The 13,443-nt window shown below is 37.8% G+C and overlaps 1 protein-coding gene across 1 annotated transcript; it reads right to left on the bottom strand.

Moving 5' to 3' along the window:
* Positions 1–9,737: 9,737 nt before the first annotated feature.
* LOC127707682 (toll-like receptor 3) lies at positions 9,738–12,056 on the bottom strand. The gene has a single exon (XM_052212342.1). The coding sequence runs from the start codon at positions 12,037–12,039 to the stop codon at positions 10,516–10,518; it is 1,524 nt and encodes a 507-aa protein (XP_052068302.1). The 5' UTR covers positions 12,040–12,056; the 3' UTR covers positions 9,738–10,515.
* Between the last annotated feature and the right edge of the window lie 1,387 nt (positions 12,057–13,443).

Raw genomic sequence — 13,443 nt, 5'->3', positions numbered from 1 at the left:
TACTATATTTCTCATTCAATACTTTGTACATGTCCTTTGAACCTTTTTTTGATCCAAAGAAAATACTTATATTGAAAGGTAGTATTGCTTGAATTTTTTCTCCTTTACTTCAACATTGATCGTGTTTAACCAATCTTTAAGCGAGTGTGCTATTCCATAATAATGTAAAAAAATTGGCCTAAATTGATATAATTGTTGGAAACTTTGAAATGACATAATTTTGCCCTGATTATCTAACAAGTCATGCATTGTCCAAATTCCAGCTTTAGCCCAGTTTTTATAGTAGACACTTGATCCCCCAATTTCAATGTTTTCTCCCTCCTATAAAGGATAAGATAGAACTTCATCAATACATCTTTGTTTTCTAATTTGATAAAGGGTTTTCCAAGCATCAAAAACCTCTTGCCAAAATTTATTTGATGACTTTTTCATGGGTCCAATCTAACTTAGTTCAATAACAAATTTTTGCTCCACAATAGAGTTTAATCTCACCCACTTTGAATTTGAGTTATACAGCCGTCTTATCCGTGTAAGTTTCAGTCCATGTATAAATGCTTTTAAATTAAGCATTTTTAAACCACCAATATAATAAGTTTGACATAAAAAGATCTCGCTTGACCTTATCTGGTTTATTATCCTAGATAAAGCATACATTTTATTTGTAAAATTAAGTAACATAGTCTCATCTGGACTAGGGAAAGATAGAAACAGATGATTTAATTTAGATATGACCAAAGTTTTTAAAATGGTAATCGTTCCAAAGGGTGTGAGATACTGTTTTGACCATTTTTTCAAAGTGTTGTCTATATTATCTAACACTGGCATATAATCTCAATTAATCTTTCTATCTAGGTCAACTGTAAATATGCTGAGCCGGACTCAACTAGTTTAACCAGGTGACTGAATCGCAATCTCGGCGAATGTATAAAGAACACAACTTGTTCGGAAATTGTAATTATAATATTCCACCAGAAAGGTTTATACAGTAGTCAGTAGATTGTTTGGTAAACTGCAATAAAACAAAAAGAAATACTTACAATGTGTATGAAAGAACATATTAAAGTTCATATGCAAATATTATATAAATCAATCAAATGAAAACAAAAAGTAGAATTTACAGTTCATATCTCGGATATAAATAACTTACAGTTCGTATGCATTTAATAAATCACTTACTAGTATCCAAATTAACGGACTTAAACAGATTAAATTATCACAGTTTATAAATGAATAAAACGTACTTGATAGTGATATGTCTCGATTTCCTCAGAAAATTAAATGTCGTCCATGTTACATGTGTTGAAATATTGAAGCAGACGGTGTCACAGAAATTAAAGGCAGTCACGTAGTACAATACATACGGTGATGTAAGAAATCGGTCCAGTGCGATTTGTTCCGGATAATTATGAAAACATATAGTAAACATTGAATGTGAAACAGAATACTCCCCGTCTAATGTCTAACTGATATCACTATTCCAAATATATAACACACTTGAATATTTTACTGTAAAAATCCATAGTATCACTATTAACGAAAACTATATACAGTCGTTTTCTATGGGAAGAATCATGTCCACGATTGGGCGTGTGTAGATGGTGGCTTTTCCATTTACGATGATTCGTACTTCTGCTTTCCGGACATGTTCGTCGGAACTCTTAAATGAGTTTACTATAACGCCTTTGGGCCATTGAGTACAGCAAAGGTTTTTGTCCTTTAGGAGAATGACGTCTCCTTTGATGAGATCACGGCGATCTTCGGTCCATTTACGTCGTGGTTGTAGTAACGGCAGGTACTCTTTCCTCCAACGGGACCAGAAAACACTGGCCAGAGCCTGTACACGTCTCCATTCGGCTAGACATAGATCCCGTTTGTCGAATTATCTAAGCTGATCTGAAGTGAAGATGTAATCGGTCTTTTGTGTCAATAAAATAACTGGTGTTAAGATTAACGGATTCTCTGGATCTGTCGATACCGGTACCAGAGGTCTAGAGTTCACTATTGCCGAAACTTCTGCCATAAGCGTGCTGAGCACCTCATGCGTTAGGCTCCTTCCGGCGGCATTCAAAAGCATAGAATCAAGTATTCTCCTGACGATACAAATCATTCTCTCTCAGGCTCCACCCATGTGGGACGAATGCGGCGGATTAAATATCCATGTTGTACCAGAATTGTTCAAAAAATTCTTGAAGGGTCCGTCCTCAACGTTGATTGAGTCGATTTTCAAGTCATCGATTGAGCCAATAAAGTTGGTTCCACTGTCGGATCGGAATACTTGAACTTGGCCTCTTATAGCTGTGAATCTTCTGACGGCGTTTATAAAGGCTGAAGAGCTCATTTCCTCGATAAGTTCGATGTGAACAGCCCTCGTCACTTAGCATGTAAATAGAATTGCCCAACGTTTTGAGTTAGCGTATCCACCACGGGTTTTACGTTAAACAATTGTCCATGGTCCAAATGTGTCTACTCCAACGTTAGTAAACGGAGGTGAGGGTTCAAGACGGTCCTCTGGCAAATCAGACATGATTTGACACTCGGTTTTTCCTCTTAGTTTGCGACATGTCACACATTTGTGAATAATAGACGAAATCAGGCGTTTCGCTCCAACGATCCAGAATCCTGCAGATCTAATAGCTCCATCAGTGAAGTGGCGACCTTGATGTTTAATCTTGTCATGATAGTGTCGGACTAACAGTGTTGCTATATGATGGCGTCCAGGAACGATCAATGGTTTCTTTTCACGGATGTCCAAATCAGATTTGACGATACGGCCTCCCACTCGTAGTAGTCCTCGTTCGTCCATATACGGGCTGAGGTTAGCTATCGGGCTTCGCTTATGAATTTGTTCCTTGCGTCGAATGTTATCTATTTCTTCTCCGTAAACTTCGTGCTGAGCGGACATTAAGATGAAGTTTTCGGCATTTGAAAAGCTTTTAAGAGAGGTCATCGATTCTGCCTGTTTTGACCCGTGTAAACGGGAGAAACGTCCCAAAAAGGCTATTGCTCAAACAAGTGATGTCCAGTTGGAGAATCGGTTAAATCTTTCAGTTCCGATACCTTTACGCTCAGTTGTGGCAAAAGTCTTTGCAACATTAACAGTTGCACGGATTTCTCCATCTTCCTCTGGATCTATTAGTTGATAAATGTCCTCGGAATTCTCCTCCTGTTCTGAGGAAAGAAGTTGTCTCGGTCCCAATAACCACTCACTATTATGAATTTTGTGGGCTGACACGGACCTTGTTCCCGAATCTGCGGGATTACGGTTCGTTGGTACATAATTCCATTGACTTGGAGAGCTAAATTTCCTTATTTTCTCTACTCTATTGGCGACGTAGATAAAGAACCTTCTTGTCTCGTTACTGATGTAACCTAAGACCACTTTACTGTCTGTGTAGAATTTCACGGTGTCTATGTGTAAATCTAAATTATCAACGATGGTTTGTGTGATCTCAACTGCTAATACGGCAGCAGGTAGTTCAAGTCGAGGAATAGTGTGACCACTTGTAGGTGCAATTTTTGCTTTCTCAAGAATGAACCCCATGTTTTGTTCACCACCACTGTCGGTCGTGCGTAGATAAGCAACAGCTGCCATGGCTTTTTCTGAAGCATCAGAGAAGACATGTAACTCCTTTGTGACGGTTTTGCTGAGATACGGTACGTAGGTACGTGGAATGCGCAATGTTTCAATAGCCATTAAAGTATATCTCCAAGATTTCCATTCAATTGCTGTCTCATCAGAGAGAGGTTGGTCCCAATCGACGGTTTCTGATACTATCTTCCTTAGTAGGAGCTTTCCTTGTAAAATCAGAGGAGCTAAAAATCCAAGAGGATCGTAGATGCTGTTTATCGTTAATAAAATCCCTCTCCGAGTGATAGGTTTATTTTCTGATGACAATTGAAATAAGAAGTTGTCAGTGTTTACGTCCCAGCTGAGTCAAAGACTACGTTGCAGGGGATTGCTGTCGACATCTAAGCCTAGATCCTTAAGATTTGAAGCCAAATCACTGGCTTGAAATGCAGACATAACTTCCGCACAATTAGAGGCGAACTTGTGAAGCCTTAAGTTTCCATATTTTGCTAATGCTTGCTATGTGTCCTTCATGAGCTTAACAGCTTCATCCTTTGTAGGACATGACGTAAGACCGTCGTCGACATAGAAATCTCTTGTAACAAAGCTAGTCACGTGACTGCCAAACTCATGTTCGGATGCCTGAGCTGCTTTTCTGAGACCAAGCGTAGCAACGGCAGGTTACGGACTAAATCCGAAAACATGAACTCTCATGCGGTATTCGACAAGGTTCTCTTGTAGGTCGTTGTCTTTATGCCATAAAAATCTCAGATAATTTCGTTGGTCTTTTCTGACTACAAAACAGTGAAACATGTGTTGGACGTTTGCAGTTACTGCGACCATTTCTTTCCAAAAACGCAGCAATACTCCTAAGAGATCATTGGTCAAGTCGGGACCTGTTAGCAGGACGCTGTTAAGCGAGACTCCGTTACATTTTGCGGAAGAATCAAACACACCCCTAATCTGATCGGGTTTCTTTGGGTGATAGACACCAAACAAATGGTAAATACCTGCACTCTTCATGGTCGTCTAACGGTGGAGCGAGCTTTGCATGATTGTTGTCTAGGATCTTACTCATAAATGTAAGAAAATGTTCCCGCTTTACTGGGTTTCTATTCAGACCGGCGTCTAACATATTAGCACGATGAAGAGCTTGTGGTCTGTTGCTTGGCAATGGCTTTCTTGGCACTCGGAACGGTAACGGTGGTACCCAACTTCCTTCCGAGTCCCCCACAAATTCGTTGTCCATCTGCTTCATGAACATTTTGTCTTCCTATGACATACCAGGCTTATCATCGTCCCTTGTTCTCTCAAAGAGCGGCGATTGTAAATCTTTCTTAACGGGGTCTGTGTAATTTTCCCGGATGTCAAACTTGCTTGTGCATGGTTGAAACGTTGACGGTTGTCCTGTAGGCAAAATGTTGGTAATTTTGACGTTTAATTCAAAAGGCACGTGCTGCTTGTTAATGCTAGTCTCTCCTATCACTACCCAACCTAGTTTCAATTGTTGTGCATATGGAGTTCCGGGTGGTCCTATGCGCTGGTCAAGGACGTGGTGTGCCTCTATAAGGTATCTGCCAATTAAGAGAAGAATTCGGCAATGTTCCTCTACTGGTGGAATGCTTCCTCTGAGTTCTTTTAAATGAGGGTGATGTATTGTGACTTCAGGAGTAGGAATTTCGTCCCTTTTATTGGGAATATGATCACATTCTATCAGTACAGGCAGGTCAAATTTGTCATTACCCTTTATTTTTTCCCGGAAGTGACTACTCTGCCGGAGCATGTTGATAAGGTATAGTTTTCCGGTTTATCTTTTATGTCGAAAAGATTGAAGAATTCGGGCGATGCTAGTGACCGTTTGCTTTGGTCATCAATGACAGGTAGAATTAACTGAGGTTGACTTAGTTTCAGCCAATTCTGTTGGCTCCCCGCCGTAGGCTTGCTTAGGCGGGGTAGACTGAGAACTTGCAGGTTGCTGTGGTTTAGTGATGTGAAGTACAGTAGTGTGTTGTTTACTTCCACATTCTTTACAACTTATGCGTGCATTGCATTCCCGGCTTCTGTGTGTGGTGGAATCGCAACACTTGTAACAGACATTATTTTGTTTAAAAAGACCTTTGCGTTCCTCAATTGACTTGGCTCGGAACGCTCGACATTAATTTAAGGAATGCTTTGTATTGTGCAGAGTACAAAGACCTTGTTTGCTGGCGTCTCCAGATTGCTGCTCAACCGCTGTTTTATGAGCACCAACTTTAGTCTTGGGGTGAGACGTCAACCTAGGCGCAGCACCTTTTGTATTAGGTGTGGCTTTTGACCGAAAGATGAAACCAGGGTCGTTTTTAATTTTGCTAATTTCACTGATGAATGCAGTTAGCTCCGTAAATGGCGGAAAGGCAACGTGGTTCGATTTATATCTAGATGCCCTATTTATCCACTTTTCTTGAAGTCCATAGGGTAGTTTTTCAATGATAGGGTTTATTCCAGACGGTGAGTCGAAATAAGCCAGCAGGCATCCCAGCTTGGGATTTTCCTTGTGATATTCTATTTCTGATAAAATATCAGACAGTTCATAGAGACGTGCATTGTCTTTATTTGTCAAGGTTGGAAAATTGACAAGTTTACTCGTGAGAGAAGCCTCGAACATTTCTGGAGCACCATACCGCTCGTCAAGCCTCTTCCATAATCTTTGTATGCCTTTGGTAGGATTATCTGCGTTCGACGCTCTTATGCTAATGGCATGTTTAGCAGACTCTGGCCCGAGCCACTTGATCAATGGGTCTATCTGTTCAGAGTCAGAAACTTGCAATTCGTCTGTGACGTATTTAAAGCTGGCTTTCCATGTATGGAGGGATTCTGCCCGGTCATTAAAGCTTGTTAGCCGGGAGAACACCAGGTCCTTGCGTAGGAGAAATCTGGTTATCTCCGACGTAGGGTTGATTTGTTGCTGTCGTGCAACAATTAAGGATCTCTTCTGCAACACCCTGTTTTTGGTGTTCAGCAAGGATCTCCTCTGAAACGCCTAGTTTTTGGTATGCAACAGGGATCTCTTCTGAAACGCCCTATTTTCCTATGCCAGTTATTGTTCCCAGATCTGGGAATACATTAACTTCCGGTGACTTAGCATGTGTAGGCAAGACCGCAGGTGTCTGTGATGGCAGGTTCAATGCCACGAAGGGCACGAAGTCTGGCGCTTCATGACTTAGCTCAATCTTAACAGACGTTTGTTTTTTCTGTTGAGGGGCTGTCACTTCCTGTATGGCAGTTGGTTCAGGATGTTTATTAACAAAGTCTTGCACACGTTGGAGCGGGTCTTCCGTCTCGTCAGGGAGATCGTCTAGCGCTTGGCTATCATCGTACTCTAGGATACGAGCCTCGGCTTCTGCGACTGCAGCTTCTTTCTGTGCTTCTAGAAGGTTCAAATTGGCCTTTAGTTCAGCTCTTTGTCGGTTTACACGCGCAGCCTCTTGTTCCAATTGAGTTTTCCTGCGTATTTCGTGAGCTTTTCTTTGGGCGGCTTCCTGTTCTAATTGAGCTTTTCTTTGTGCGGCTTCCTGTTCTAATTGAACTTTTCTTTGAGCGGCTTCCTGTTCTAATTGAGCTTTTCTTTGAGCGGCCTCCTGTTCTGCTCGGATGGCTTCTTGCTCCATTTCGGCTTTGACTCCCGTTTGTCTGAACAGAGCTTGTTCTTCTAATAAGGCCTCCTGTTTAAGGATCAGGGTATGTTTTTCGGCAAAGGCAATTTTAGACTTAGCAGCCTCTGCTTTGGCACGCTTCCTCCGTGCTAGGCTTGACATATCAGAGACGTTTGAGCTCCCACTGTGCGATGTCTTTTTACCCTTAGATGCCTTCGTTCTAGTGGATTTAGCCTTTGTCAGGGTGAGGCGATGCTCGTGTAATGTTTCAATTGCCAGGTCCATTTTGGACAGTCGAATATCTGTTGAAAGATTTCAAGTATCAATGTCTTTAAGACTGTCCAACGTTCTGGTATTTTTCAGAAATTTCAGGTCCTCGTCTGTGAGCCTGCGATAATTAGTACAGGCTTGTACAATTTTGTCCTGTGCTGTTAGCAGTTGCTGAAGTTCGTTAGGAGGCGTGGTCACTTCCAATAACTGGAATTCTAGATCTGACCAGAGGGCCTCTAGCTCCTGACAGAACTTGTCACGTTTCTGTGAATGCTCCATGACCCCTTTCCGTGAGGTCACGTATTCGCCTAGTCTCGGGATTTTAATCTAAATGTGTGGTTTCAGACGGATTTTCTAGTAGTTCTTCACTAGCGTCACCCTCTGGGGACTGAACCTCGTCTTGCTGCCCCCGTGACTGGGATCCATGATGTAAATCAACTTACTGTAGGCAATGTTGTTCAACGTTATTGGTTTGCTGCTAGGACACAAAGGCTATGTTGCGTTGTGTGAAAGTAACAGCTACGAACGATGTTGCGTTGTATTTCTTGGTCAGGAGATGTGTAGACAAGTTGTTGTCAATTTCCTATGCTGAGCCGGACTCAACTAGTTTAACCAGGTGACTGAATCGCAATCTCGGCGAATATATAAAGAACACAACTTGTTCGGAAATTGTAATTATAATATTCCACCAGAAAGGTTTATACAGTAGTCAGTAGATTGTTTGGTAAACTGCAATTAAACAAAAAGAAATACTTACAATGTGTATGAAAGAACATATTAAAGTTCATATGCAAATATTATATAAATCAATCAAATGAAAACAAAAAGTAGAATTTACAGTTCATATCTCGGATATAAATAACTTACAGTTCGTATGCATTTAATAAATTACTTATCCAAATTAACGGACTTAAACAGATTAAATTATCACAGTTTATAAATGAATAAAACGTACTTGACCGTGATATGTCTCGATTTCCTCAGAAAATTAGATGTCGTCCATGTTACATGTGTTGAAATATTGAAGCAGACGGTGTCACAGAAATTAAAGGCAGTCACGTAGTACAATACATAAGGTGATGTAAGAAATCGGTCCAGTACGATTTGTTCCGGATGATTATGAAAACATATAGTAAACATTAAATGTGAAACAGAATAGAAAAATTAATTGCAAGAAGCTTGAATGTACTGGAGCCCCATTTCAATCCCCACTTAACACAAATTTGATCGTGGCTATGTTTTTTGCTACCTATCCAAAACAAAATTTGTTTTTTTCTATATTAAGCTCAAGTCCCGAGATTTCAGCATAAAATTGGAGAACAGGAAGAGATGCATCAAGGGATTCTGGCGAGCCATCTAATATCACACACAAGAAGCACAACTATACAAAATGTCCATTGTTTTGTGCAATCAAATCTGATCTAGTCAGATTTGTCAATATATTTATCCTAAGATGTTGTCTGTCTAACACGTTCATTCTTATTCGAAAACAGTTTTAGTTAAATGAAATATATATAATCTAGATAAGCATATTATGTACAATATTTCAAGTCTGTCAGAGTTGTTCAATTTACTAGATAGTAGTATTTCTATGTTCGTTTTTCGTATACATGTATTAAAAACTCCCATGTTAAATTTACAAATTCATATGATCTTTTGCCAATTTAAGAAGGCAGAGATGTTTTATATTCACTATACATGTTATATCTCAGATGCGATCAATGACCAATATTTTTTATCTGATGTGGCTACATATATTAGTTATATCTGAAAGTTGAAATTACTTTACATTTCTGATGAGTGATTCGTGGACTGCTGTTCATCTTTTCGTCAATATTATAGTTTTTCGATTTATGGTTTTTATTGCTCCTCTTCTTTCTGTTGTTTCTTAGATATCACATTTCCTTTTCTGCTTTTCTGCAAACCCAATATTATACCAACAGTTAACTTTTATTTTTTATGTTGAAATATCGTTACATTTCTGCGAAATGTTTCGTGGATTGCTGTTCTTCTTTTCGTTAATTTAATATTTTGTGTTTTTCGATTTATGGTTTTTATTGCTCCTCTGATATTGTTCTCTTCCTTTTAACACACATCTTATGATAATAGAAAAATAAACCAATTACACAAGGAAACCAAAATGAAAACAAAATAAAACAAGGTAGTAATATAATTCACATAAAGAATATATTATGTATTGTAAAAATGTAAAGGCATTATATATATTAAAATCATTATATATATAGAAATACTTTTTTATTCAGTTATTAATTACAGACGTTGAAACAAAAATTGTACAAGTAAAAATTACAGAATGATTATATATTAATGTTGATAAATAATAAAAGTTCCCATTACTTGGACACAACGCAAGTAGTACATGAGGTAAGCTTAATTGAAAAAACAGATATCAACGCTAAACAGACATTGGCACATATTGAAACTGACCAACAGATCAATAACAACTTATATCTATAGTTCAGAAATCGGAGGTTGTCCAACGGCTTTTCGAAGATCTTTAATTACTGCGTTCCAAAATAAGTTTTCACCTATTCCTTTTTTGTACCTCAGATGCGGGGTACTGTCTAGTAAAGTACGGAGAGGACTTGTCATATTTTTCGAGGTGAGATTTTCAAGCATTACTAAGAGAAGTGCATTTCTGCCTTGTCGACGTCTTCTCTCCTGAATTATATCGACTTCCCACTGACACCATTCGCTTTTAGCAAATGCATTTGATATTATAACAACAACCTTCCATGATTTTTTTAAGTATTGATCAATGTTGACACTGATTGGTTTTCCAACCTCAAAGTCTCTGTGATAAACACAGAACTTAAATCCCTCCTCAGTTTCAAGTTTTTTGACGAACTCGTCATGAACCCACATTCTGTTTTCATCACAATAAACAACAAACGCGTGATATTCATAATCATCGCTATTCACGATAGGAAGATAACCCTGTCGTCTAAACTGTTTAACTTTGAGAAGGTATAAAAAGTTCTTAATATTTGTATTACATTTTAGAAAAATGATCATTGTCGATATTCAAAGGCAAATTAATGCAGAAATTGAAATCACAATCGAAAATATTGGGTTGCACGATAAAACGGAAGGTTTGTAATCTTTTAACAAAATGCCAATATAATTGTCTGGTGTAGTACAATAATAACGTTTTGGATATTCTAAAAGCGTTACATGTGTCTGCCGTAACCAACTGACAAACCATATCTGTTCACAAGTACAAGCAAATTGATTTTTTGCTAAACCTATCTTTTTCAAATTTGCAAGTAACGCAGTTGGAAAAGATGACTCATTTACTATCTTTATTAAATTATGGCGTAAATCTAGATATTGTAGACTTGTCACGCGAGCAAACACGTCTCTGTCCCATCCATATATTTGATTCATTGTCATGATAAGCGTTTGTATAACTGGCAGTTCTGGAAATACGCCTTCAGGCAAAAAGCTAAGCCTAGTGTTTTCCAAATTAAGATATCTTAACTGTTTCAATTGTGATATTATCCTAGGCAAAATAGTTGAATTTAAATAATTCCCGCAAAGATCAAGGAATCCTAAATCACGGCAGCTTGACAGCATACTACTTTGCGCCGACGGTGATAGACGTTCAAAACGGAAATGACAATCTCGGAGTGATAACCTTTGTAATGACGGAATATTAAAAGCTCCATCTTCAATTTTTTTCAATGGTTTTCCTATAACTTGTAAACTGAGATCAGTTAATTCTTTTAACTCTGTAAAAGTATTGTTTTTAATTATACCGATCCAATTGTCACCAATTTTCAATGTTTTGAGCCTCGGAAAACATCGAAATTGTCCAATATTTCCAATTCTGTTATTGATAAGGGATAAATGTCTTAAATTTGGAAGTGCACTCTTATTACCATTATTTATACAAAACTTTGGAAGTTTTGTTATTTCATTGCTTTGTAGAAAAAGTTTTCTCAGGCTGAAAATACTGTCTTGTATAATTGTTGAAATTTTATTGAAACTGACTCTGAGATTTAGCAAATGAGACATATTTGAAAACCATGAGAAATTCAACAGTTGAAAATTATTTCTGTTAAGGTTAATATTTCGAATTTTATTCGTTTTTATTGCCTTAAACATGTCGTTTGGAAGAAATGACCATTCGTTGCCTGTTAGAGTGAGTGACTTTAAATGTGCTGTTTTCATATTGTTCAATGCATACATTACATCTGTTGCTAGTAATGATGGTTCCGATGAGATGGTCAATGCCACTATTGTCGTGAAATTAGAAAATGTTTCAGGTTCAAGTCTAACTACAGCGTTGTTCGTAAAATTAAGCTTGAGGATATCATTGAAAGTCAGGTTTTTAATACTTTCCCTTGATAGTGTTCTAATATTTCCATTAAGAAAAGTAATTGTTCTAACGTTTACCGGAAAACGTGGAATATAAATAAGATTTTTTCCAGAGCAGATGGCTGCAAATTTTGTACATTTACAAAGCTCAATCGGACAACGAACTACATCGCGGCTTACGACATGCATAATTAAACCGAGTAACAAATTGATATTGATCAGTGCCATCAAAATTCAATGATATCGGAAATCTGAAAAATAAATAGAAAAAAGCACTCAGTTGTTATCTCATACCAAGTTGATGGGAGACACATGTGTAAGTACAAACAGTAAATGTGTAATAAGAGCAGCTAGTTGCCTGTTGAAATTTCACAAAAATGTTAGTTTTATTGATAAATGAATTTGTTGATATAATCTTGACACTTTGGCTCGCATTTAAACAGATAAAGCGGAGAAAATATCCTTTCTGAAACTTTCTTTGCCAACAAAGGTTTCGATACCGTCAACTTCGGTAATATTCTTCATACAAAATTACCAGTTTGCTCGAAAATACCTCTCTACTTTAATAGTCTCTACCTATTATCTCTAATACCTATATCAAACCAATTGCGACTAAGCCTTTCAATTACAAACACGTGTTGCAGGATTTCAATATTAATGACTTCAAGTCTTCATTTCTCGATTGCACCTTTGCTAGTTCCCGATTCATATATAATCCGGCTGCCCACGTTATAACTGGTGACCTAAACATTATTAATAACACCCCTCTGCGAATGTGTTATCAAGAGGCCCGAAAGATCTTGAGATTTAATCCATCAAAAGGAAACACCGCTTCAAAATACTGATGGATTCAGTCGAGGACTATGCCAGACAACTAGCTAAACGCAAGACAGAAGACGTAAATACTTTTTTCCGAATTGATTTTAGGCTGTAAGCTCAATACTACAAATTAGAATTAAAAACTGAATGGGTATATGAATACACATTCCTTATTGATCTTTAAAGACCAAAATATTGTAAAGCACCTGTCCTTGTATAATATGTTGTTGTCTTCGCATATAAAGCAAAAATAACACCGTTCGTGTATAAATCACATTACATAAATTGCTTGATAACGGAATTAGGTATGGACATTTCATTTAAAAGAAATTAACATAACCCCCCACTATAGTTACCCGTCCATCGAATGTGATCTACCGAATTAGACTTATAACCGGATTTGCACTTACATGAAGAACACGACGAGTGCCACATGTGGACCAAGTTCTGCATCCTCTTCCAGAGCACATAAGAACACCCCGGGTATTATTTTTTTATATATTGTGTTTTGTAGACTGTGGTCTTTTGGTCGGTCTTCGTTTTTTTGCCATGGCATTGTCAGTTCGTTTTCAATTTATCAATTCGAATATCCCTTTGTAATGTACTACCTCTCTTTAGTGCAGAAAAATCATTTGCAAATCAACAAGTCGAAGTAGAGATAGTTGATAATGGCTATTTTACACATTTGTTTTACGACAAAATAGATCTGAAAATATGTCTTGCACAAAAAGATATGATTTCCAAATAAAAATCTCTGTGCAAGAAATCGTATAGCAAATATTTTAATATTACTAACCCGATATGAAATTGGGG

Source organism: Mytilus californianus, unplaced genomic scaffold (genome assembly GCF_021869535.1).
Source record: "Mytilus californianus isolate M0D057914Y unplaced genomic scaffold, xbMytCali1.0.p SCAF_7, whole genome shotgun sequence".
NCBI classification, from domain to species: Eukaryota; Metazoa; Mollusca; class Bivalvia; order Mytilida; family Mytilidae; genus Mytilus; species Mytilus californianus.
Note: the sequence above shows the minus strand (reverse complement) of the source record. Positions and strands in the feature narration are given on the sequence as shown.